Here is a 27,477-nt window from a genome sequence, read left to right as displayed (position 1 = left end):
AGGATGGCTACTGAACACCTTGTGGCTGTCACTTGCTCCATACATCCTGTTTGTGTGCATCCCATTAGCATGACCAGTTCCTAAAATGATACCCAAAACCTTAGTTTAAGTGGAAGTTCTCTTAACCTGCTTTTAATGTAAGAGAGTTGTAATGGCTGGACAAGAACCAGAGCTTTGAGGTGTCTGTTGAGACCTCTGCAATGAATTACTCATGAAATTAAGGCTACAAAACTGTGTTGAAACTGCTTTATTCAGTGAAACTTTGAAGTTTTTTTGTTGCTATTAAAACAATATGAAGGGGAAGAATATTCTAACAAATGTTAAGTTTCCTCTAATATTTGCATATGAATCCAAACTGAACAAAACCAAGGTTCTTATTACTAAGGGCCCATCCTAATTCAGAGGAAAAAAAAAACTTGAATCATGTATTTTACTGTTTTAATATATATGTCTTAATATATATGTATATACTTAAACCATCTTAAGTAATGTGTAAGGAAATAAGCCATTCTTTTAAACTGAAATTAGTATGATACTCTGGCATACTGAAAAGTTAAAAAATTGACTTAAAATCTACATTTAAATCATTGGAAGAGAATTGAATGTGCTTTTAAAGCTGACATTGGCTTGTACAAGTGGATGGCTAATTAATTTCGTATTTCTTCATCAAAGAGCTAGAAAAAGTGGTTACAGGATTCTTTTTATTTTATATATAATAGTGTATTTACATGCGTCTGACCTTGTTGGTGCTTAAGAAATAGATGTACATTTTACATAACTTAATGAGTGTGAAGGTGAATGAAGACTGCCCTAATAACCGGTATTTAGTGAGCTGTGCGTTATTAAGGATTCACAGATCTGACAAAACAATGGTATTTATTCCAGTCAGAAATCTATTTTTAAAATTGATCAAATATCTGCAAGTTTGAAAGTCTGGACTCAACATGAGCTGAAGCTGCAGATGAATGGTGAAAGAAATACCCTTTTAAATGCAGTCACCCACATTTACCCCTGCAGTCTCTACCACCAAGGAATATTAAAACCTGACTCAATGCCTTTGAGGGTGTGACTTAAGAATGTAATTCAAAAGTAAGGTTCACAGTGCTTCATTAATGCATGCTAATGGTGCCACATAATGGTATATGAGTCAGGCTTTCACTAATTTCTTTCATCTAGTTGAAACATTACCTTGAAAATACATTTCAATTAGTTATTCTCTCTGCTGCATAATATTCAGTGAACTAGGGTATGTCTTCCTTGCAGAAATTAATACTTACTGGTGTGCAGATAAGGCTGCTGGTACATGGGGAAAAGTTGCTGAACATGTGTTTGTATTAATAAATAGTTCTTAAGTGCTGTCCTTCGTATGTTTTGGATCAGTCTCTTGCCAGGAGATGCAGGTCCCACGGGGCTGTTGCACATGTCCCCATTGCTGCCATGTGTGCCTGTCTCACAGAGACTGCAGGCTTCAGCAACAATGTTTCCTGTACCCATTTCATCAAGAGGTTTCACTGTGTTATTTTGCTGTTTGCTTCCAGACTCCAGCCAAAAAGCTGTGAAAATATGAGGCACTGAAAGAATTAATAGGAAGAGTAAAATGTTTTTTGGTCGAGCTATTTACTGAAAAGCCAAGAGGCTGTTCATTATGAAAAAACATAAATGCAATGTTAGAATTAGGAGAACAGCCCTGGAAATGATGCTATTTTGGATTTCTTTCCTTGTGAATGAAATTATTTGTGTTTAGAAGTGTGTGTAAGTGGTGGAAAACTGCTGAGGGAAGGAATTATTCATTATGCCCATGAAGAAGATTTCAATATATACATAGTATTTCTAACCCACACAGTCCCACTGGACTGCAGAATATGTGTTTAGTGTAAAAATGTTTTCACAGTATCTTTAAACAACCATCAAGGCAGGGGACATCAAACCAAACATACACTTTTGAGAGAGCAATTTCCTTTTATTCAGAAGAAATTGTATTCATTTCTCCTTGGCCCATTTTTATTTCCATCTGTAGACAGAGTAAAAATTGCTGTGTTTTCCTGGGGAACACAAGGAGAAGGATTAGTATGTGGCAGGACAGGACATGCTGCCATGGAATCTGGTCCTGGGAGCAGCTACGCACTTGTAATTCAAATTAAACACTTCTTCCATTCCCAAAATACAGTGCAATGTACATACCCATAGCCCATAGCTCATTACAGATCACAGAATGGGCAGATTTACTGAAGTAAATCAGTATTCATTTGTCATCCAGATCTTGTTAGACTCAGAAGAAGAGATAGTAGTTGGCGTAAAGTGTCACGGTTACTCTGACAACAGCACCAGAATAGAAACACACAGATGGACAACGTACTAGCCTGTTTTTTAAATACCAGTTCTGCATAGAATAATAATTATTAGCTGTGTCCTAGTGTGCCATTATCTGTTTAACTGTTTAAGCACATGAAATTGTTAGACACACTTTTGCAAGTCAGCAATTCTACAACATGCACAAGCCTGTTCTGTTGCTGATATAATGATGAATTGCAGATTGTCACTGAGTGAAATAAAAAGCCTGTCTGTTACCATCAAAATATCAGTACTGATCATAACACTACTTATGTACAGGTATGTAAACATTACTCAGTTTTTACAGCAACAGAACAGCTTCTTGACAATTTGCCATAATGCAGTGGGGAACGTTCTCTGGAGATGTTCCATATGCCTTTGTCCTTAAATGCAGAGAGAGGGGGAAAACCATGCGCGCAGGAATCTCCTTCCTCAGTCGTAATAACTAATAAACACTTTGTGAGGAACTCAAAACTGAGTTACCCACTCAAGGCTTTGATTTACTGATGCTGAAGTTGACCTCAACTCTCCTACTCTCACGTCTCCCTTTCCCTCACACCTCGGCCGTCTCAGTCACAGCCACATTCCCTTCTTCCTACAACAATCTTTCTCGTCTTCACCCCTTCCTCCTCCCTGTGCTGGCTCTTGGGCAGGGGAAGGGGAAGGGGCAGGGGGCGGACCGCGGAACCAGGGCTGGAAAACCTCCATGAAAAAAGGGATCTTGGGCAACTTCCTTCGCTGGTAAATCACGGAGCTGCTTCAGCCCATCTCCTTCCTGGAAATCCCTGCTGGTTCCTACATCTGATGCATCACAGCCCTTTTAATACTTTCGAAACCTGGAAGACATCTCTGAAATGCGCTTGTTGGGTTGTTGGTTTTTTGGTGTTTTTTTGTTTGTTTGGTTGGTTGGTTTGGTTTTTTAAGAGCAAACAACGCAACTTCCTCAGTCTTGTGTTATAGGTCACACTGTTCTGTTTCTCATACTCGTTGCACTCACGTACTGCTATCCTCACCACACCACTCCCGCGAGGCGAAATACTCGGGTTGCTTTGTGCGGGGAGACGTGAGGCAAACGCGGCCGTTTCCTGTTACTGTAGGGGCTCTGAGGAGTTTCAGTGAGCCCCTCGGTGCCTGCAACACTGGGAGCTGCTGGGCGGATACCGCTGACAGCCACGGAGCCCTGCGGACCGCAGCGAGCGAACGCACTCAGAGTGAGCACCGAGGCGCACACGGACACCGGGGGCGGGGACGCGCTGCCCCGAGCCCGCCCTGCTCCCGCAGCGCCGCCCCGCCCCGCCGGCAGCGCCGCCCCCACCCGCCGTGCCCGCGGCGTCCCGGGACCGGCCGGCAGCGGCGGCCGCCGAGGACGGAACAGGAAGTGGCGCCGCGCCGGGAGCCGGTGAAAGGCTCCGCGGGGCTGTGCGGAGCCCGAGCCCAGGGAGGCTCCTCCCCGAGCAGCCGGCGGAGGACGATGGAGGCGGCCGGGCTGCCGTGGGCCGCGCTGTGGGCCCTGCTGCTCCCGCTGGTAAGGACGGACGCGGGGCCGCGCTGCCGCGCCGGCCGGGCCCGAGCGGCGCCGCTGGGGCCGGCGCTGGCGGATGGCGCTGCTGTCGCTGCTGTTCGCTGCCGGCCCAGGGGCTCCCTGTCCTCGCCTTCTCCTCCGGGCTCGTTCCCGGGAGCTCGCCGGCCGCGGCGGGCACGGCCCGCGCAGCTCCCTTCTCCCGCGGCTCGGCCGGGCTGGGCTGGGCTCCCCCTGCCCCCGAGCTCCTCGGGGTCGGGCCGGAGTGTGGCCCGGGGGCTTTGGGCCTCCTGGGCGCGCCTCGGGCGAGGCCTCTCGGTTGCCCCCACCGGGCCCGGGGAGCTCAGGTCGAGCCAGCTCCGGTCACGCCTTGGGAGCTGAGATAACAAATCTCAGGGGTGCCTTCGTGGATAAACACGGTGTTTAAATTCGGATGCGGGGAAGGGGGAAGCTCCTCGTGTGTGTGCGTGTGTATCCTGACTTTTGTCTCGTTCAGTTTTGGTTTCGGTGTGGCACACATTCGCAGCCTCTCCCTCTCCACAGGTGTACATTGCCGTGGAAATCTGGCTGACCACCTTCTGCCAAATGGGGTAGTGAAATGGGGAAGCCAGAAACCTCCATAATCTGCTTAGGCAGTATAAAGGACATGTATGCATTAAATGCTGTTCCATTAAATTGTTTTGTTGTTTGGTTTTGGGGTTTTTTTAACTTAATTTTTACAGAATTTATCTTGTTTTAGTAAGACAGGATGCAGAATACTTCTTTCCTGTGTAGGAAGTCCCCACTGGATATGTTCAGCAACAGGTGCCCAGCAGTCTCTTAGTACCTGTGGGGGCAGTAACTTGTCTCCCTGGCTTTTCCTGAGTCCCACGTAGCTGTCACTGGCGTGTTGGGGTTTGGCTTTGCCCTTTACCCCAATGGTTTGCTGCTGCTGACAAGGGAAGGGGCTTCTGCCCTCTTATAAGAGTCCAGGCCGTGTCCTGCCTCCTTCTTTACAGATGCAGTTGTAGCAGTGGTGAGCATTGGACCTGGTCATTCTGCCTCAGGGGCAGTATATTGACATGAATAGTGTGGGCAGTTGGGTTTGGGGAAGGGTCACTGCTGCTCTCTGGGCGTGGGCTCCTGTTCTCCTGGGTCACAGTGCCTGGAGGGAGGGAGAAGGGCTGTTTTGTGTGTGTCACAGGGCCACTGTCAGCACAACAACAAAATCATGGTTGTTCTGTTCATGGCTATTACCCCCCCCCAACCTTTTTATGTTTCTGTGGGTTTTATGTTGTCACTTGCTACATACAGATTACCTTCTCCCTAGTCTGTACCTGTGAGTTTCTGTATGGGTTATTTAGGTACTAATTGTGATGGATGTTGTAAACATAAGGCTTGGTTTGGTCTCTGTCTCCTGGTTCATCTGATTTCCTGTATTCTGTGTGGTGCAGTTACTGGGACACTCAGCAGTCAGCCCAGGGTTATATCACTGCAGTGACTGGGACACCTTTGGAAAATTAGGGATTAAGAGACAGAAAGAGACTTCTTCTCTATCAAAGATAAGAACTTTTACAACAAAAATTTAAAGATAAGGGAAGGAAATACGATGAGAGAACTACCTGTCAGAAATAGGAAGGAATTTGTTTGGAAGTTATTGGGAATTGTCTGAACCTGAAGGCAAAGGAGATGGTGATGCCCCTTAAGTAAGGACAGCTGTCATGCCTCTTCTCCATTGGAATGCTTTTATGCCAGAACAAATCAGCCTAGGGAAGCAGGTTGATCTTTTCAAGAGATGTTTTTGTGATCACACATTTAGTCTTGTTCTTAAGTAACAAAATTGAAAATGTGCTTGGTGAGAAATGTGTGTGTACTGAGAGTAGGATTTGTTCAGTGGCACAGCTGACTGCAAGGCCACCTACCCAAACCTAGCCCTTGTCTGTTGTGAAAGGACACTGAAACCATTAGAAAGTAACAGGACTTTAGCTGGATGCAAGAGGGTTTCCCTGGAGATGTTCCAAGTGAGGCATATCATGTAGTGTTTCTTTTAATTTTTAACTTCTCAATGCTGTCTCTGGAGCTCAGCATGAGTAGGTGTGGCTGCACGTCATGCTCAGGTCCTGCCTCCCTCCACCTGATGAGGATGAATTGTGTGCCCTGATTAATCCCCAGAGCAGGGAAGCTTGCCAAACAAAACATGCATATCATGTAAGCAAGTAATCACTCCTTCTACGTGGATTTATCTTGTGTAGTGTTAACACTTGATTTCCTGGAACCCAGAAGACACTTCTTATTCTATTTGGTGAAGCAGAAAGAGCTTTTAATGGATGTTAACCTCTGGGGCTTCCACCTGTTAGAAGTCTTTACTGCTTTTAATTCACCATTAGCTTGTACTTCTAGGTGAATGCATTTAAGAGGGCAGCTTGATCATTTTTGTGCTGATCATAAATCACGGACCAATTGATTTCAGCTGACAGCTGAAGAGCTGTTCTGTGTTAAACAGTTAATGTGCTCAGGCCCTTTGACACAGTTCTCCCAGCAGATGTTCATGTGCTGAGGCCAATAGAATGGATTCCTCTGAAGAAGGGGTTTTGCTATTCAAACCAGGCAGACATAAACCTCTGAAACAATATCGTCACATGCCTTTATTTTCTCTCCAGCTCTCCCTTGCTGCAGAATACAGATCTTGTAGCTGCAGGAGAAATGCCTCTCTAGCACTGTTAATGCTTAGCATTGTGTATCTAACTGTTTGGGCTTCTCCCCCATACCCATGCCTACTTCTAGATTAATATGTTAGTGGTTTTTCTATACACATCTGAAATTTACAGCAAGATTTTTAAATTTTCTTTTTACTCTGATGATGCTTCTTGCTATTGAGGTCAGTTTCAAGACCAACAGTTGAAATAAGAACGTCTTCCAGGTTTTTTATGGGTATACTTCTTTGAGATGCAAATAATGTTTATTTCTTTTCACTGCTTTATAGCTGTAGCTGCATCTAATCTTTAGTCTGTTCATTTATCCACTTAGATACCTGTCTTTTATTTATTCTTGGGGAGAAGTACACATTCCTAACATTACCACATGTTTTAAAATTCAGCTGTATTTGTAAATAAAAGGAGTCATTATGTGAGGGGCTCTAATCTTAAGAAATACCAGTATTTCCTTGACTACACAAATTCTTCTTAAGGTGGACTAGTTGGTCTCTTTGTGTTTACAATTATTTGTAAGTAACTTGACAAAAATATTTGGGGAATTGTCATATGATATATATATATATATATACATATATATATATATATACATATATATACACATATATATATATATATATACACATATATATATATATGTATATGTAATGCATATAATCCCCCACTTTTGTTAGTAGGGAAAATTCTAGAGTCTGTGAGGAAGGAAGACTCTAGAACTTCACCTGTTTTCCATGTACTCTTCTAATTGCTTTCCATGTAAAATTTTACACAAAAAGGCACAAGATATTCTGAAGTCATTTGCTTTGGTTTCTTGCTGGTATTCTGCTTGGTGACATGGACTGTACATATACATAAATACACTGTATTTGCAAAGAGGATAAGCAGCATTATACAGTAACTAGGTTCTTACTAGATTTCCAGCCTGCTCTTAAGCTCCCCCTCTCTCATGGAATCAGTTACTATGTAATATAATGAATTTAATAAATTTCTTTTCTACCAGGTCTTTCCCTTCATATGCTTTTTATTTGCATAACTGATGTTCTGAACTTGGTGGAACTCAGAACTCTGTGATCTCTTGCAGGTGGCTGCTGATGAGGGGATCCTGCACGCCTCTGGAAGTGGAGTGCCTCCAGTAACTAAGGATTATTGCATCATTTACAACTCCAATTGGGTATCTCTTCCAAAAACCTTAGACAATGCTGTAAGTAGCTTGTAGTCATACTCTCTAAGAAAACTAGAATGCAGTATAAATTTGAATCAGTTATAAATGGTCTTCAAAACTTTGAGTTAAATACGTGCTACACTGAATATTTGCTGTTTTGCTTCATGTTGTCCCCTTCCCCTCAAATCACCCCAAAAAAAAAAAAATCTATAGTGAACATTTCTATCCTTGAAAGATTTGGCTTCTAGAGTTGACAAAGGGAATACTCTCTCTGTGCTTAGAACTAATTTTTGTATTTGTGTTTATTTATTTATGTGTTTATATATTCATTTTATCCTGTTAATTTTTTCCCCTTTGGATGTTATCCTTATGTCTGAGTTCTGTATTTGGGAGTTAAATTTCTGTTTATTTGTTTAAAAAAATTGGTAAACTTCTGAAGCTTTTCTTATATTGGCTCATCAGTTTCATGTACTCTTTAATTGTCTTGAAAACAGGTGATTTTTCTGTGTAATCAGTTTCTCATATTTAAATTACAGTACCAACTACTGTGAAATTGCACTTAGAAATGCCCAGATTATTTCAGCTCTATGCTGCTTCAAGTGTTCCTCACTATTGCAGGCTGCAGAAACTGCTGCTGTGATTTTATATTCCTGAATTATTCTTTTCTGTTGCACCTCTTCCTGGCAAATCTCCAGTTGAAGAGCATAGCAATGTAGTCCTCTGGATGAATTTGTTTGTAATATCAAATTTCCTACTTTAATCGCATTCCTTTTGCCCCTCTTTCTCTGCAGACTTTCAGGGCTCTGGAAAACCTGACTTCTACAGTCCTCTGCAGTTCAGCTGAAGTTCCTTCTGGCTCAATGAAAGACAAAGCAGTTGTAGTGATGAGAGGAAACTGCACTTTCTTGGAGAAAGCAAGAATTGCACAAAGCTTGGGTGCTAAAATGCTTCTGATTGCCAGTAAATCTAGGCTGGTAAGTGACAACAAGCAGTTTTCTTCTCTACTGAAGCAGTGTCTTGCTTTGGTGCCATGCAGTGTTGTGCAGGGTAAGCTGAGAGAAGCCCCAAAAGCAGAGGAGCCTGAGCACGTGTGGGATTGCAGTGCAGTCATTTACCCTCCCCACAGAGCTGTGCTGCCTGGGTGTGCAGTGCTGGCTTAAATCAGCTCAGAGGAGCTGCAGAGCTGGATTTTTAAATGCTCCTTGGAGCTTCAAACATGTTTCTGAATGCAAATACTTGTCTTTATCATTCCCTAATTTAGTGCATTCTGAACTCCATGTAAACTTAGGTGATACTGTTTTGTAGATGTGTGTAATTAAAATAAGCTAGGAAAATGTAATCCAAAACTGGAAATCAAAAAAGGTCTTGTGAGATCTCATTGATTTTTGTTCTCCATTGCAGCTGCAAAATGTATGGACAGATATGTACAGTTCATGAATTTGTGTGATCATCACCAAAAGTTCATCTTGTTTTAGAAGTGTAGAAATTAAAACCAGTTTTGATTATCCCTTGTAATACTATAAAAACACAACAGCAGTATGAATCCAAATGTGTTGCTATTATCACCTGTTGGATTTAAGTACATCTGTCTTTTTTAATCTTTGCAAAGGGTGATGAATGACCTTTTTGGTTTTTACCTTCCTACAAATACACTGAAATTGAAAGAATAATCTGCTTTTAGGGATCTAACCTACTTTGTAAATAGGCTCAACATACTTACCACTTACACTTTCTCTTTTAGTCTGCTATTTCGGATAACAAGACTGATTTTGAAGATGTGACTATTCCAATTGCTCTCATAAGATACAATGACATAGTAGATATGCAGCTGGTAAGTAACAGAACTTCAGCATTTATGGTTGTATAAACTTAGGTATTTGACCAAATAGTTTAGTTTCAGGTCAGGTCTGGATGTCTGCCTGATTTCAATGTGCTCAGATGCTGCTTTCATTCCTAACAGAGGATGGACATAGCTGTGAAAGTACTGGTCTTCCTAATTAGGTGAACAAGAGAGATTGATTAGAACACTGAGACTGGGAAACACAATACCTGACTGGAAATGGGGGACTTTAAAAGTTTCCTGCTCTACAAGATAAGCTGTCTTCCAGTAGACATGGATACAGCTGCAGGTGCCTGACACACATGAAGAGCTGTAGCCTGAGAGTGCAGAAGTTCTTTAGTGCAGAAGCTACAATAGCTGAGCTTATAGCTGCTGGCACCAGAGCTTTCAGGCAAGCAGCACCTGGGCAGGTTGGATCTTGAGGAAAGACTGAGTTTTTTGCCTTTGCCATTTGCTGTATAATGTGACAGCATTAGCTGAAGAGTGGTTAGGCTGTGTAGTTTGAGTTTCTGCTGGTGAGGTGCCAAATGCCTATTATTAAAATACAGCATTTGTGCTATCTCCTACACTTTATAGGCAGGAGAGTTTGTTTTTGGAGTATTTGGAGTTTATTTTCCTTGGCATGTAATATTAGGATAACAAAACATTGCACAGGGTTTTAAGGAAAACAGTATATTTTCATCAGTGTGGTTTTTTCTGTTGTTATTATATTGTTGTTTTTGGTTTTTTATTTAGTCTTGAATAGTTTTGCTAAGCAGGAGTTGTGTTGCCTGTTTTTCTGGGGATAGCAGAGGCTAGCACTGTGTAGTCTTAGCTTCTTGAGTTGAATTTGCAAGCTCACTTCACCATTTCTGCTCTTAACCTTCAGAGCTGCCATAGGAGGTTGTCTTAGGTGAGTATGCAAGCTGGAACTGCCGGATTGGCAGGACTTTGGCTGTTTGCTGCCGTCACTGCAGATAGGCACTGGCATGACTGAAGGTTTGTGCTGTCTCCAGACTGCCACAGCCTTGATAAGTGCTCCAGCTGGGTTCAGGCTGTCCTCTGTCTTCAGATTTGTTTCTTCAGTCAGATAGGTGTTGTTTGCTTGCTGGAGTGATTTTAGGATGCCCTCCTAACATGAAAGGGAACTAGAGCAGGTTAGGTCTGGGTCTTCTCTGCACTTCTTTATTGCCCAGTTATGCTTGGAGTGCTGTGATGTGGAATCACTTCTGTACAGCTGGGATAACTCAGCAAAGCACCTCTGCTGTAGGTTGGTGTGCCAGGTGATGTCTCCTACTGCTGCTGAATCAAATAATTCATTTTTGTCTTAGAATAAGAATGCCTTCATAAAAGTAGTGAGGAACACAGCCTAGACTACAAGTGATCTTTCCTGGTTCTGCTCTGCTTTTTTGCCAAAGCCTTCTGTCCTGTCACTGGCAGCTGTTATTTTGAATGATATGCACTGTTTGGAATCCAGCAGCCATTGTACACTTCCAGCTACAGTTGTATTTCTTGTTTAACTCTCTTTAAAGCTTCCAGCTTCCTCCTTTTTTTTTAGAAGAGAGAGACAACACCAGTCTGAGGGAAGTAGTTTGTATAAGCATTCTTTTTACTTGACAAGTAAATCATCTCTGTTAGCCTTCACCCTTAGAGCCAAGTCTGTTAAGAGTTTTGATAGCAATAGCAGAGTGTTACAAAGCTTTTAGTCAGTGCACAGCTCTCTTGCAGGTTTGTTACCTGATGCAGTCTGTTCCATTCTAGTGCTCCCTGTGGTGGAAGTTGAGACTTAGGAAGTTTTTAGTGAAGAGAGGAACAATAGGAGCAAAAGGAAACAATTGCCCTAGATTCTAATGTGAATTATACTTTGTAAGATTTATGAAACTTCAGGGAAAAACTGGATTAAGATATATTGGAATGGAATACTAAAATGTATAAGCCTCTTTGGATTTTTAGCCTCTTTTTGATTCTTTGTGGTGTGTGTTTGGGGTTTTGTGTGTATGTGGTTTGTTTTTTTGTTTGGCTTTTTTTACATAGAGGATGCTATAATTTGAATAGGTTTTTTTTTTCCTTTAATGTTATGTTCCACTTCATACAACTACAGTGTTTCACTAGAATTTAATTTTATTCCTTGTTTTCTGAACTTCCATAACTTCAGGCAAAAGGAATGATTCTGACTTCTTTAGCCTGCAGAAAGGTTATTATCTGTAATTAGAAAATTTAGATGTTGAAATGATTCAGCTTTCTTCATCTGTGGCCACTGTATTCCATTCTACCACTGGCCTTCCCATTCAGCCTTTTTAGTGCCAGTTTGATCTTTCTGAAGCCAAACCCGTCTGGCATGTATTCTCCTTCTTGCTTTTATCTCACATGCAGACTGTAAACAAATCTGGGGTTTTTTTCTGCATCTCTGAAGTCTGTTCTCACTGCACAATTACTTTAGATGTCTGGACTTACTTGACTGCAACAGCAAACTTGTCTTCCCTACTACTTTCCATTTCCTGTCAAATTATCATCCTTTTTTTATTTTTTAAATCTCATCTTTCAGTTAAATGGTAGCACCTTGGGTTTGCTTTCAGGATTTTTGTACGATTCAGTACCAGTTACATCTCCGTGTTCTCTCCCATTTTCTTTTGTGTACTTCAGCTGATTGTTTTTTTTTTCCTTAGCTCTTAAATTTTTTAAATAGTGTGAAATTGCTTTCTTTTCTTTTGAATCCGTGTCTCAACACATGTTTGTGTTAAGCTGTTGGTAAATAACTTCCTGCCACCTCCAGCTGTCACTGGTGTTCTGTCTGAAGCCTCTTGTCAGGCTCTGAACTGGGTTCTGTGGGTTTGAGAGCCAGAGGTAGATCTACTGGTACCCCAGTGGAACTGTGAGTGGTGTTTCAAGGTGGTTGAGTTAGGTGTGCTTTCCTGCAGAGCAGATGTCTTCAGTAGCACTTGGTGTATTTTGGGGAGGTGTTTGGGTTAGAGGCACAACTTCTGAGAAGTGTGGGAAGAATGCAAAGAGGTTCCATTTTCTCTTGTGGTATCTCTGGATTTGCACAGTAATAGATTTGTTTCCAAACCTGACCACCCTGAAAGGCAGCATGGGAAACATTGTGCAGTGAGTTAAAAACTTCCTCTCAGCATTGTGTAGATTAAGAGTAGGCAATCATGATGTACATCTTGTTGGAAAATAAGCAATATAATTTCTTCCCCTTATGAACCAACATGTGTGTTATATTTCAGGTGCTTGGAAGTGAAGTTAATGTGACTCTGTATTCACCACCTTTGCCAGAGTTTGACTACAGTATGGTTGTCATCTTCCTAATTGCTGTGTTTACAGTGGCACTGGGAGGCTACTGGAGTGGAGTAGCAGAACTGTAAGTTGGTTAAATGGAAGTGCTTAAATTACATGGACTGCAGAGCTTGTGAAAGCTGTCACTATGATCAGTGAAAAGTTATTTTCTTTTAGATTGGTAGTTAAAAAATTAGGAGACCTAAGTGCAATTAGCTGCTTTGTCATTAAATGTTTGAGCACTGTAACCTTTGAAAAATCACCAGAGGACTTTGAGGAACCTCAAGCATAGATTGTAAAAATTCCTGAGGGATAATGCAGCTCTTGGGAGGAGGCATGAGTAAACATTTTGACAAATTACCAAACACTCTGTAACTAATATTATTCTCCAATATCCACAATAGAAATTAGGTAATTTTAGTTACACTTTCAAGTGCAGTGATTCAGGAGGTAAATACATACTGTTTGTAGTGTCTGCATTGGTAGGGATCTGTTCAGCTGCTCCATCCCAGCTGGCTGTGCAGCACTGCTGTCACTGGGAGCAGTGGGAAGCACAGTTTGGGTGTCTGGCTGGCTCCAGATAAAGTCCAGCCTGGCTTATCTGCTTCAGCTTTTTATTTTATCTGCTGGAGCAGCAGAGCTGGGGCAGCAGCAGCAGCTCTAGGACTGGGCAAGGACAAGGAGGCAGCAGCAGTCCCTGATCAGGGAGGAGGGATTGGCAGTGCACAATGTGGCAAAAGCAGAGGAAACTGGGGGTACTGGGGGTTTCTACTCTGTGCTTGAGGGGTGTGCAGTTCTAAGTTATTACTCTGAGGTTAAACTGGCTGTAGCTGGTCTTTGAGAGCATGGCATTATTCTGCAGTATTTCTTGGGTGGCTGTGTATGCTAAATGTGTTGCTACCTTCAGGGTCTCAGCGGTGTTCTGGTGCTTTGCTCCCCAGCACAACAAGGAGAGGATTGTATGTGATAACAACAGCTTCCTTTTTCCCACAGTTATGCAAATGAGCTGTTTTAAAGAGATTAAAGAAGTAGGAGGAGGGGAGGTGTGTGTGTTTCTTTTTTTAAAGGTTGGATCTGATTATGCTTCTTTTTCACCCTGCAGCGCTGCAGGGTGTGGCTGTACTGAATGCTAAAATAACAAAATGTGGTGCTGTCTCCCATATTAAAAATACCTAGATGTAATTTATTAAACTAGTTAAAGTGCTCTTTCATAAATCTGGGGCAAGCTTTTTTTTTTTTTTAAAAAAGCTGCTTATTCAAAGCATGTCTTCTGAGAAGGTTATTCATCTAACAAGGTGCCTTGCTCCTGTGGGTTGCTCTCTTTTGAAGGTAGCTGTTTCAGTGCTGAATTCAGCATTTGGCAGGTAGGTCTTGGGATTCCTCAGGAGCACACTATCTGATGGGCAATTTGCACCACGTCTGTACTAAAGAGTAGAAGGGCTCTCTGCTCAAAGAACAAACACAGCAATTTAAGTCTCTTTATTTTGCATGGTGAGGTGTAAATATGAAGTATGCACAGGAATCTTACTCCCAGTGAAAAATCCCCAGTTATACCACCTCTCTTTCACTTACTCTGTAATTATGAGGTGTAAGAGTAAAAGAACTAGTACTTAGCACGTTTCATTCTCTAACATAAATGGGTTTTGCAGACACTTAATGTCTAGATGAGGTTTTAAGAGTGTGCAATACCTCTGGTTTTGACTTATTGTAGACATATTTATCAGATTCTCCACATTTAGCCCAATAAATTTTCTAATCAGAGGTGATGCATTAATTGAACTCAGTGTGTGCCTCCTGAAAAGCAGTTTAAGAGTGCAGTACTACTTTTCTTCACATGGGTCAGGTTTTTGGTTGGGGATGCTCCCTTAAAGTTGGCAATTACCACACCATTGGAAAGGAGCACAGTTAAGAATCTTTTCTTTGTGATCTGTGCTAGGTTGGAGGTGCTTATCTTTCTTAAAAATGGAGAGAAATTCAAACAAGAACCATACAGTTTTCTCTGGGTTTAAGTCTAATGATAATGTGCGGGACTAAACTGAAACCTTGTCAGTCTAAATGTTCTATAACCATCAATTCTGGTTGTAGCAAGACATTTTCATAATCTGTCATCTGAGGTAAATGTGTTTGTTGTTTTCTTTAAACAGTGAGAATCTGAAAGCAGTAGCAAGTCCAGGGGAGAGAGAGACACGATGGAAAAAGGAAGAAAATGTTACTTTCACCCCTGTAACAGTTATCTTGTTTGTTGTCATCTGTTGTGTCATGCTGGTCTTACTTTATTTCTTCTACAAATGGTTAGGTAAGAAACAATAAATAATCTCATTTGACTTACTTTTGTACATGATATTATGAAGTGTTTAAGTCTAAAAAGCTCGATTTCTAAACTAAAATGAATATAACTTTTTAAATTATTCTCTCCATACATGAGTTCAGGGTTGAAAGGATGCAGTTGCTACTTAAAGGAAAGGTTTCTTCAGCTGTCTTTCAAAGACTGCCTTGGCAGTGCTTGTTCTGAATGAGGTCATTGGGGGGGGGGGGTGACTAATGATGAGCAAAAAAACAAAAATATTTATGTCAACATTCTTGGGAGGATGGCAGTCACAACCTAGTAGTGTTAAGAGTTTGCTTGATGGGAGCATTTTTTGCTAGTCGGGGCTTGGTGTTTGTTTTTAGTTTTTTGGATGGGAGCATTTTTTCTAGTTGGGGTTTGGTGTTTGGTTTTAGTTTTTTGGTGAGGATCTGGCCAGAAAGCAATTCTGACACCTCTGAGTCAAGTTTTTGCTTGATGAGAACTTTGTCATGGCAGAGACACTCAGAATTCAGCATTTTCTGTACTCAGGAGCTGACTGTGGTCTCCAGTGACTGTTGAGTACTGCTCTAACTGTTAGCAGTTTATAGTATGGAATTATAGAATCCTCAAGGTTGAGAGAGACATTGAAGATCATCCAGTCCGACTGTCTACTCAGTACTGTCACTGTAACCCTTAAACCACATCACCCAGTGCCAGTCAGACACCTCCTAAACACAAAATAGCACATGTATGTTATTGTGTTTATTTGCTGTTTTCTATTTTTTGGTCCTGATTCCTGTCTTCATTGTTTTGATTTAGTTTATGTCATAATATCAGTCTTCTGCCTGGCATCTGCAATGAGCCTGTACAACTGTCTTGCAGCATTAATAGGAGAGATCCCATTTGGGCAGTGCAGGTATTGTGCACCTTTCACTTATTAAAAATGACAGGCTTCCTCTGGGTATTTTCTGGTTGCTACTCAAGGCAGCATGGAAATACAAGAACAGTTTGATGAATTATTTCCTGTATGGTTTTAGTGTGTGGGATAGTTACAAAAGACAATTACAAGTTGCTTTAATAAATATTAAAGGTATCTGTAGCATAATCAACAGTTAAAGTAGGTGTAGATTTGCTGCATTACCTTTATTTGAAAGCATTCTGTAATAAAATTTGAAAAACTCTGGTTGGCTGTCTGAGCTTGGTTTCACAAAATTCTGGTTGCCTGTCATGTGTGCTTATTGTGTTCATCAATAGGGTGCTCTGTAAGGGGAGGATCCTGCACATTTGACCCTGTTTGGAGCAAGTACTGTGCTACAGGCAGCAGAGGAGTTGGGTTGAGAACACCCTGTCAGCTTAAGGATGTATGATAGCAGGCATGTGTCTTGGCTGTTGCAGGCCTTCTCTTTTAATTCAATTATTTTCTTTTAGGATTACATGTTCCAGCAAAACCATTGAAGTGAGGCTTATTTTCCTTGCTATATTCTGCATAGCAGCAGCTGTTGTCTGGGCAGTATTTCGAAATGAAGACAGGTAAGTGGTGCATTCTACCTTAAGAGTAAGGTGAATAATTGGTGTTAATGAACTTCCCAGCATACAACTAATCCTGGAGTGCAGCACCCTTTTAAACTCCAGTGCCAATTTCAAAAAAAGTCATGGAACTATTTTGAAGCTTAACGAGCATTGGAGTAATAGAGAACAAAGCAATGCAAATGAGCTGTGTGGTAATTTGAAGTTATAAAAAAACTATGAAGATGAGGAAGAACTAGCTTGATTGCTAATGATTGCCACAGAAGAGGTGTAGAATAAATAGCACAGGGAATAGCTCTGCTCAGCTGTAGCTACAACATCCCTGTGTTATCAACAGTGTTCCCAGCACAAATCCAAAACAGCCCTTACCAGCTATTGTGAAGAAAATGATCTATCCCAGCCCTTACCAGCACAGTTACCTGTTTATGATCAGAGGTTGTATAAATTGACCATCTTGAAACTAGGACTTTTGTGGTTTTGGTAGCAGTAATTCTGAAAAACTAATTAACGTCTTCCTTTCTGAGAAATTTTCCTTGCTATTTCCAGAAAAATCTAGATTCCAGCAGCAGTTTGAACAACCTGTAAAAGTTTTGCGTTTTTTTTCAGGTGGGCTTGGATTTTGCAAGATATTTTGGGAGTTGCTTTCTGCCTAAACTTCATTAAAACACTGAAGATGCCCAACTTTAAGGTACTGTAAGTTGCTTAACTTAAGATAATATTCTACTGCCATGAACCTGCAAGTTTACTATCAGGAAGTACTGTCTTTTCAATATGCAAGAAATATGTTAAAAAACATAAACTATACCATTTTTAATAATTATTAAAAAAAAATGAATCCTGTTCTAAATGTTATGCCAGATTAAAACACATGGTACTGCAATGGTTCCAGAATCTAGCTGTGTGATACTTGAAAACCTACAGTAATATTTTCTTCTCTTTTTTTGCCAGTCCTGTGTAATACTTCTAGGCCTCCTCCTTCTATATGATGTGTTTTTTGTCTTCATAACACCATTTATCACAAAGGTATGTCTGTGAATTTACTGTAAGAACAAAAATGTCTGCCCATTGGGAGAATATTTTTGTTTAACAGGTCAGTGTGTGCAGTGTTCAAGGTGAAAAAGCTGATTTCTAGTTTTCCCATGTAAGACAACAGCGGCCTAAATTTTTATGGCAATCACATGGTCAAAAGCAAACCATTCCCACTTCATGTGAGGGATAGTGTGATCATGAGAAATTACTGCCCTCCAGTTTTTGTCCTTCTTTTGCTTTAAACACCCATTTATTGGAATATGCTCTAGTACTTTCTGCAGTGATCACTTGCAGTGTGGTATGAACTGTGTGCAAGTGTAACCTGCTTTTATTTTGAAGCTGAAAGCTCATGGCAGAAAAAGCTGACATGTTTTTATCTAAAATTCCAGCTACATCTAGTGGACTTGTTGTTTGGGGTTTTTTTGACATTATTTTAGGCTGGACTACATGTTTTTATTGTCAAACAATGCAGTATAATACTGTACAATACCAGGGCATTCCCTTTGATATTCAGGATTTTTCCAATCCTGAATTGTAAGTGGAGGTACAAGCAGCTTTTGTCAATGTAGTATGAAAATTTTGGTTCATTAAACCACTAATTTTGAAAAATAACTTTAATTTCAGAATGGGGCAAGTATAATGGTTGAAGTTGCAGCTGGTCCCTTTGGAAACAGTGAAAAGGTATGAACAGTCATTGTAATAAGTGCAGCATTAAAGTACTGACTCTGTGTAGCTAATTCATAGTGTGCTTTTCAGCATAACTTTCTCACAAAATATAGCCAGCTTCTGCTATTTTCTTATAAGTATTAAATGCCTGTTGACTTGGGTTTGATCCTAGAGTGATGGAAACTTGGTGGATGTCCCTACTGAACGCTCAGCTCCCCATGAGAAAGTAAGGATTGTATTTCAGATACTGGATTTTTAAATTATTTCCTCTGAAAAGACTGTTCTTTTGGGGAAAACCTTACTGTCCAAATTTCTCTTTAGGGCCTGGATATCATTGATCAGTATTCTATAGTTAGGTTAATGATCAAGATTTGTTACTCCTGTTACATGGTTAAATATTGTTTTAACTTTTTTTTTTGTGTGTTCATATTATTTGTAAATCTGAAATTCCAGCTTACCAGTTGTCTTAAGCTTTATCTACTTTCTATGTTGGTTTCTGGTTTTTACTTCAGGTTCTACCTATTTTGAAGTCTGCATTAACAATAAATTAATTATATTTACTGTTTATTAATGGTTTATTGTTTATTTACTGTTTATTAATAACTGTTTATTAATTCAAGCAACCAAAAATACCCAGAACACCAGAATGCTTTAGATGAGATTTATGTGGCTTCTGCAATAATGTTTTCCAGTTACCCGTGGTTATTAGAGTGCCTAGACTTGAACACTCTGCATCAACACTCTGTGACTTGCCCTTTTCATTGTTGGGTTTTGGAGACATCATTGTCCCAGGTGAGCAAATGGCTTTGGTAGCTAACTTATGAATAAATATTTTGGGTTTTATTCTTAGCTGGCTTGCAGAGTTTTTTCACAGAGTTTTTAATTACTGAATCAAGTGCAGCAGTTTGCCTTGATCAATCACTGCAGAATACAACAAAAGCCATAGGAGGAGAAGCTCACTATGCTGTAGAATAATTAAATAGTGAAAGGTTTTTCATTTTCTGTTGTACTGGATTGAGTAAACACAACTGTAGGTAAATCCAGTTGTCAGTATTAACTAAATATCACTAAAATCTCAGAAAGCAAATATTCTGTGACTTCGTAGGATTTTCATATCCTAGACTATGTAATTAGAGGTGAGGTAATGTAAAATATTTTGCCAGGTTTTTCCATCTTTCTCAGAAGAACTGAATTTGGCCGTAATTGGAGTCTTGAGCAAATTGCTTTAATCAAGAATGTGCAGACAAAATTGCTGAATGTTAAGACTGAGCATTAGAATCCTATTGAAGAAATTAAAAATAGGTTGTTACACTTCTGTGTTAGAAAGCTGAAAATAGCACAATGTAATTAGGTTGCTTGAAAACCCCAAACCTCTAATTCCAAGCTTGCTTGGCTCATGTTTCCATTATGTTTTTTTCTCCATTTACTGTAGAATTTCTTAGACTGGTTCTTGCCTTTACAGAAAAAATATTGGAAGAAGATAAAATACCAGAATGTGAAGTCTTACTATAAATTCTTTCATGCTGCTTTCATTTGGATAATTGGGGAGGAAAAAAATCATGACTAAACATTTCATTAATCCTCTTCCTTTTTAATTTTTTTTCTCTTCAAGGCCTTCTGGTTGCCTATTGTCGAAGATTTGATGTTCAAACAAGATCATCTTCTATATACTACATTTCCTGCACAATAGGTAAATTGTGATATTTCAGCATGCTTGATCTTCAGGGTAGCTTTTTTAAAATGGCAGATCTAAATGGTTTTCTTCAGGTAAGGTTCAATGTTGTCAAGAATCTCAGTAGAAACTCTTTTTAGTGTTCCTACTTGTACTTAAGTTGACTTTTTTATGGCAGTGAGTTGCTTGGAAATATAGAGCAACTTACTGTGTCTCTTCAGTTATATTAACAAGGAAAATACTGCTTAAAAAGAAATTGTCTTACTAATCTGAAAATTCTCCTGTTCCTGACTGTGTGTGTATGAATGTGTCTTTATAGCTTATGCTGTTGGCATGGTGCTGACTTTCATTGTTTTGGCACTGATGAAGATGGGGCAGCCTGCCCTCCTCTATCTTGTGCCATGTACACTCATCACGAGCTCCCTGGTTGCCTGGAGGCGCAAAGAGATGAAGAAATTTTGGAAAGGAAGCAATTACCAGGTAGGCTGGAGGCCTGGAGTATTCTATTTATTCTCTTGTTAATTCCTTTGAGTATATGCTTCTCTGAGAACTTGGTGATAGATCACCTGCAACCCAGTTTTTGCAAGTTTTCCTGTGATCTTCTGGAACTAATAAGGAGAAATAGTCTTTACTCTTAGAAAATCTTAGTCTAGTGGTTAACATGGCAGAAGAAAGCTCAAGGGAGATGAAATAGCTGCTTCAGTCCTCAGGGAGGAAAAGTAATTTGTTCTATTTACTTTGAAATGTTTTCTTGTATTTTAACATTCCCCATCTATCATCTTGATGTGGTATAACATGAGTCAATGAACTAAGCATGCAGACTCCAAACTGCACTAGTTCTGTATTAGAGACAGTTCCAAAAAATTGGTGATCAACTAGAACTTGAGAAACTTTCCATGCATCACAGATGTCCTGCATTATCAGGATTGTATGGAGCATTCAGAAACAAAATAGCTGGGTTCTGTAACTGTTTCCTGTCACAGCACACACTGTGGGCACACTTGCTTGGATATTCTGTATGACCCCTTAGTTATGTCTAACACTGCCCAGGAATTGCAGTTTTTAAACTCTCACCTGTTGACATGCGCACGTTTTCCCTCATGAGATGTGCTGTAGTAACTGGGTGTGCCAGTAACCCTTGTGAGCTGGCATTTATCATCAGACAGAGCAGTCTCAAGGTTATTCTGTGTTTTGCTTGAGACCTAAGTTCAGTATTGTTTGAGTTTACCATCACCTATATCTAGGGCCTGTTGAACTTGGAGCTTGGATAGTCTGTTCTGGGAAAAGGTGGGTGTCATGTTCATGGTGGATAGAAGCAGCTCCTGCTTTTTCAGCATTGGAAAATTTAAGTGGATCAGTGGAAGTCAAGAGTAATTCTTGTAAAACTACAGGCACCAGCTCCTAAAGTATTATCAGCAAAATGCTACCTTTTATTGATCTAATACACCACACCTGCTTCAGCTGGAGGTTGGCCTAGGTGTGAAATTACTCAGATTTTCAGCTTTAACTAAATACTCTGTCTTTTTATTTACAAAATCAACTCCTCCTTTCATATGTCCAGTGAATAGAAATGTTCCTCTGTAGGTCAGAATGAATTTGATTCACTGTGCATTTATACATAAATTGGTCACTATTTGCTCTTGTAAAATAAACAAAGTCACATTTATGAAGCCCAGTAACTCTGGGTTTGTTGTGGGGAAAACACTTTGCAATTTATTTTCCTCACTTGAGTTCTGAGTAAGATTGGCCTAAGTAAATTTGGCAGGTCTCCTTAGCAACAAAAATTTCTTGTACTTCTTGTAGCAAAACTCATACTTGAAAGAATTATGTTGCCATAGTAGTTATTTCATGTCCTTTCAACTGGTTTCTTGAAGGATTAAAACTACTGTGAACTTCAGCTTGTTTTGAGTTAGATTACTTCAATTCTAGCAGAATTTGAAATGTTGATTTCAACCCCCCACTCCACCACTGAGTTAGACTTGTCTGAGCCTGCAGTTGAGCTCTGTGTAACTTTACTAACTTCTATTTTTCTATAACTTTGTGAAGAATATTTTTCTATTTATTTTTTGTTCTCAGAGAGTATTATTGAAGTGTCACTCTTGAAAAGCTAAAGGGTTGATCTTTCTCATATGTTGTCCTTCTTATCTAAAACTGTATTTTGAACTGTCCTTACTTGACTTACAAACATGCAAAAAAATCCAAGCAAACAAACAAAACCCCAAACAGCCCCAGCCCACACAGCTCCAGGGTTGAAATCCCCAGCTTTCAGTGCTCACTTTGAGGAGGAAAGATATGGAAAGGTGTCAGAAGACAATTTTTTTGCTACATCAGTGGTTGAGGCTCAGGCAGAGCTGCTCTTTGTGTAGAGGTTTGCTTTGCCCTCATGGGAACAGAAAAACCTTGCAGAGTTGTTAGAGCAAAGTGTCCTAAGAATAGGGGTAGAAGAGCATGTAGAGTGCATCAGGTGACTAAACTTCATAATAATAGTCCATTAGTTACCTTTTTGGAGTTTGGGGTTTTTCTGATTTTTTTTTGTTGGTTTTGTTGTATATGATTTTAATAATGGAATGAATTTTATTTAGGTATCGGACTCCTCCAGGACGCCTTTGCTACAAGGTGTGATTATGGCCTTCTTTTAATGCAACTTTATTAATTGTCTTACAGTTCCTTTTTTCTTCTTTTTCCCCTTTTGCTTCCTATTTTCAGTCTTTTTTTGCATCTAGCTCTTAATTTTCTTTAAATTACTTGGTAGAAGAGGGTAGAACTGAAGACAAGATACAAATCTGTATTCACACTTAGGTGTGAATAGGGGTCACACTTAGGTCTTCTGGGGTTTTTCTTTTTTAAAGGAGTGCAGGAAAACATAATATTGAGTAGCAATGAAGCTGTGATTCCTAAGCCTGAAGGCAGGCTTTGTTTGCTTCTCTACCCTCCAGCTTCCCAAACCCTAGGACTGTCTTCAAATATTGCAGTTGGTGTTAGTTGCTCTTCTGTTACCTGTACTGCAGTCCTTCACCTGATTTTTCTGTCATGGCATAGATGTGAAAACCTGCTTAGTGCTAAACAACAATTTTGTTGTCTTGTGTTACAATGCTGAGCATTATGAATTTGCCTTCAGTAATCATGTCTGCAGCTCTTGTGTCACCCTCCTGCTCCACAGTGTCCTCCCTGCTGTCCTGTGTGTCCCTGGGCTGGGGAGCAGGGGCTGGGGTCAGCTCCCTGCCACAGCACGTCTGGGCTGCAGCGAGCTTTGACCTTTCTTGGCAGCAGCTCCTGACTGCTAACACTGATGCCATTTATTTTTGCTGTCCACACAGCTTGCAGAGAGCAGTGCAAGCTTTCAAATTTCAGCTTCTCGTGGAATTTAAGCATTTAAATATAATCTTGAATTATAGTTGCTGGAGTTATACATCTATTTATAAAGCGTAGGGTGTCTGCTCTGCAGACAGTTTGAGCTGGTGAATTCTGCCTGACTGTATCTTAAATTCTCAAATAAAAAGTACTTTTCTCATTAGCTCCTTTCTTCTAAGAAAGAGTACTTTAACAATTTAAGTCTTGTTAAAAAGCCTTAATAATAAAGAAATTAGGTATAAACCAAAGATGATATTAGGAAGTGGGAGGGGTTAAGTGCGAATTAAAAGCAGATGGCCAGACTATTTTTATAACTTGGAATTCTTCTGTCCTGCTGTGCACACTCCAGTTCTTGGATAGGTTGGTTAAAATCACTTTGTTAGTTTCTGCTTTACACGTATGACAAATGCTTGACTCCCCAAGATAGCTCTAAGGTCCCATAATTCATAGCTGAGGTAATTTCTGTTTCTGCATAATGATGCAGTCTTAAATTCTAGTTATGTTCAGTGTGGCTCTTTTATGGTGTAGTCTTGAGCTGTAAAGAGTTGCTGCACAGAAAATATTTTAACTATTCACTGAAGTGCAGAGATTGCTTGAAAGAGTAATGTACTTACTTTCCTGCCATCTAACTGGCAGTGTTGCTGCTGTGAAGTGTAAAATAATTCTGGATTGCTTATACTCCTCATGGATGCTTTCATGATAAATTAATTTCATACTTATTTTGAGAGTTATTGATTTAATTTTAGAATACTGGGTTTTGTATCAGTGCAATCTTTGAAATAATTTTAGCAAAATCATGGAAAATCTAGTGGCCTAAGGCAACTTTGAAGTCTTCTACATGGAGTAGTCTTGAAACTTGTTGGAGTTTGTCATTTTGAAGTGTTTAGCACTTCTTATCTGTCTTTGAAGTAATAAATCAACAGATTTGTCACTGGCATGTTATACAGCATGCACCTGCTATTTAGTAAGTTTTATAATCACTTTTTTAGATTCTTGAAAATTCATCATAACTGGGAGTTGTTAAGAATTCCATGAATTCAACATTATTGCCATGAATCTTGAAAGCAACTGTGTGCATAGGTACTGTGTGCTCTTGCAGGGAGAGACTTGTACTGCCATTTCTAGTTTGGCTCTGTGGAAGTGGATTTTTGGGGGGTGAGTTTGCTGGTTTTAGTTTTTAATGATTCACCATGTTAGTTAGGTTAAACAAAAATGGTTTTGTTACAAAGCTGTCTTAACACCTCCCCCTTAATAACTGTCAGAAATTCAGATGTGAGAGCAAAGCTTCTAAGTCTCCTCCACTTCAGAGATGTTCATGAGCTCTCCACAATGTACAATCAGATTGCTTTGCCTCATTCTTAGCTTAAAACAGCAGCTTTGCCCAGGAGTGTAGCCAGATGCCTCCATCCTGCAGCTGGGTATTGTGAAGATTCCTGCAGCTTCTACTGAGGCTTTGAGGAAGGGGCTGTCCTGAGAGCATCCACAGTGGAGACACCTGAGTGGACAAAGCTGCTCAAATGCCACCTTGTGCTTTTAGAGAGGCACCTGTTGTCCCCAGCTTGAAGTTGTGGGCTGTCCTTCTGTGTGGAGGGAAGATTAAAAGTGGGGTGGGGTAGCTTTTTTAGCCTTTAAACATTTATAGAAAAGACACCCCCCCTCCCCTCCCCAACACCTTTAGAGTTTTACAAGGCATTTGGTTTTAAATTTTAACTTCAAAATTTGATTATTAAGTGTAGATTTAGATACAGGTGCTATCTCCAGCATTTGTACAAAAAAGAACATTTTTACTGCTTAGTGTTGTAGGATTACCAGAAGAATCTTTGACTTTGGAATACACTGGATTATTGCAAGTATTTTTACCTCTTATTTCTAGAAGCATCTTGTCAATTGCATAGGAAAAGAGTGTACAAAAATGCTTAGCAAGATTACTTTCTCTATGCCAGCCATTAGATGATCCTCCCTAGGCTGAAGGGAGATATATGGCATGACTTGATGTAATATGGTACTGTGGGGAGAGGTTGTTCTTGTTTTATCCTGGAAATGAATACTTTAATCCTCATTCAAAGGGATGGTTTGAGTTCTGTAATTGTAGGGAGTGTTTTGATTTTGGTGACTTTTGATGTGGATTTTGGGTCAATGTAGAGGAAAATTCTGGATATACTGAAATAAATGCAAGATTGTCATTAGCACAAGAGCTGGGCATTCACTGCTGGACTGAGTGTGTGCTGCTGCTCTAACTCAGTCCTTAAGCCTATTGGCAAGACTGGTGCCTGCCTTAGTTCTTACTGTCATTATTCTGGAACGTGAAGGGAGGGTTGTGAAAGGCCTTTTCTGGTCTTAGATGGATATTGTGGCCACTGGGCTCTCCTAAACATTCCCCAATCCCACTGACTTCTTTTTTGGAGCTGTCATCTTGGTTTAACTGCACAGCATGCTGGTGTGGCTGGACTGTGAAACAGCTTATTTAAGCAAAAGTGCTTTTGATAAGGTATGTTTGTGTACTTTCCATTAAACAATTCCGGTGGCATAAAATAAGGAATGGCACAGAGCTGGGTCATAACTAGAGGAGAAGAGAAAAGTTAATGGAACAAGTCTTTTTACCCTGTACATAGAATTATACCACACTAAGTGTGTACAACACAGCAGTCTCAGAGCCTGCCTTTGTCCTGGCAAGGATTCTGAGCAGGTGCTAGTAAGACAAGAAAATAATTGTGTGGAAATCTGCCTACCTTAGATCAGAACCCACACAGTGAGCAGCTGTTGCACAGAAAGACAGGCAGGATATGCCACTATGGAAGAACAGAAGTAGGGTTTTCTACCTTTTGATGCTTAAAGCATTATCTCTTGTCCTAGTAATCCTGCCACTCTGGGATGAACTCCTTGGCACATTTTGCTTTTTCAGCCTTAGTTGTACTATTCTGTGTCTTCTGTCTCTGGCTGTCAGCTACCCAAACTGTGCAGTTCTTGGCCCCTTGTTAATTATGCTCAATTCTGAAGCCCTCAAACTGATGGGCTCAGTTTGTCACACTAACAAATGTGTGTATTACCTCTGTCATTCATTCAGTGCCTTGTCCCAGGAGAAAAACCAGAACCTTCATTGCCTCCAGCAGTACAACAGTGGATAGGGAAACAGGATAGGGAAACAGGCTGCTTTTTAGTCAGGGCAACTACAAATTTGGTTTGAGTTATTCAGGCAATCCAATCAGTTACATCAATGCCAAGTAGAATCAGTCCATTTAATAATCTAGTTTGGATTCTCTCCTGATGCAGGACTTTAGTTCCATTTCCTTTATCCTTTCTGAAATAAAAGGAAAATTTACAAAGAAATGTGACACTACAGTTAGTTTTGACTAAGTGTAATATAGGTAGCCTTTACAGCCATGACAAGAGAAAGTCTTTTCTGATCAAGCTATTGCTTGAATTAAATTCTGTAAATGTCAGGTAAGATCCTAGAGTTTACTTCCAGTTTTGCAAGCCATATCTTTGAAAAATTTGCTTAACCCCAATTGTTTTTTGTTCTCTGTATTTAATAATTGAGATACTTCTAACTCACAAGTTCATTTTCTTGTAGAGGACTCGGGTCCCTGGTTGGAGACTCCTTTTGTAGTGGAAAGCATTAGCTAATACAGCTTTGATTATTTGGCTTAAATACTTTTCTGTTCTATAAAGGACTTCCTAAATGTACGCTGCTAAAATGCACTCTAACACATGTGTAATTATATTTCTCTTAGCTAACAACTACTTTAGATCAATGGGGTAAAGCAGTATTTCTTTATAAAGAGCCATCTCTTTTTCCTTTTTTTTTCCCCTTTTTTTAGATGATGGAACACCTGGATTACACAGGAAATGAAGAAAGCACAGCATCAGCCACTGAACAGCCTGGAGGACAATAATATGTGGGATATCCTGAATTAAAATAGCATTTGAATTTTTGACAGCTGAATTGCAGTAAATTTGGTGAATTTTACAATAGAGTGTTTCCCACTCTGTGTAAAAGGGTTTTTTATTCCTGCACCTATATTTTTATGGAAAATACTGTTAATAACATAAAAGTAATCAAAATAGAGTTGCATTTTTACAGCCAAACCATAGCTAGTAAAACCGTGCCTTATTTCAATTTAAATAAAAGGATATTTTCTATGCAA

At 40.0% G+C, this 27,477-nt stretch overlaps 1 protein-coding gene across 4 annotated transcripts; it reads left to right on the top strand.

Annotated features, from left to right (window-relative positions):
• Positions 1–3,639: 3,639 nt before the first annotated feature.
• On the top strand, positions 3,640–27,477 carry SPPL2A (signal peptide peptidase like 2A). Of its 4 annotated transcripts, XM_059481797.1 has the most exons (17): positions 3,640–3,856; positions 7,622–7,741; positions 8,494–8,676; positions 9,444–9,533; positions 12,752–12,885; positions 14,945–15,096; positions 15,907–16,003; positions 16,516–16,617; positions 17,221–17,302; positions 17,563–17,637; positions 18,268–18,324; positions 18,482–18,535; positions 19,002–19,101; positions 19,922–19,999; positions 20,301–20,461; positions 22,564–22,597; positions 27,151–27,477. In XM_059481797.1, the coding sequence occupies exons 1-17, from the start codon at positions 3,803–3,805 to the stop codon at positions 27,180–27,182; spliced, it is 1,605 nt and encodes a 534-aa protein (XP_059337780.1). In that variant the 5' UTR covers positions 3,640–3,802; the 3' UTR covers positions 27,183–27,477. The 4 variants fall into 4 exon arrangements, with proteins under 4 accessions (XP_059337780.1, XP_059337782.1, XP_059337779.1 ...); XM_059481799.1 differs by lacking the exon at positions 18,482–18,535; XM_059481796.1 differs by lacking the exon at positions 22,564–22,597.

The sequence above is a fragment of the Ammospiza nelsoni genome, chromosome 14 (assembly GCF_027579445.1).
Source record: "Ammospiza nelsoni isolate bAmmNel1 chromosome 14, bAmmNel1.pri, whole genome shotgun sequence".
Lineage (NCBI taxonomy): Eukaryota > Metazoa > Chordata > Aves > Passeriformes > Passerellidae > Ammospiza > Ammospiza nelsoni.
The sequence above is the reverse complement of the archived record's forward strand: the minus strand, read 5'-3'. Positions and strand labels throughout refer to the sequence as shown.

Excerpts from the sequence above, each read along its gene's own strand:
- SPPL2A (XM_059481796.1), top strand. The coding sequence starts at position 3,803 with ATGGAGGCGGCCGGGCTGCCGTGGGCCGCGCTGTGGGCCCTGCTGCTC. Across the intron at positions 3,857-7,621 it reads GGGCCCTGCTGCTCCCGCTG|GTGGCTGCTGATGAGGGGAT; the intron begins GTAAGGACGGAC and ends GATCTCTTGCAG. Across the intron at positions 9,534-12,751 it reads ACATAGTAGATATGCAGCTG|GTGCTTGGAAGTGAAGTTAA; the intron begins GTAAGTAACAGA and ends GTTATATTTCAG.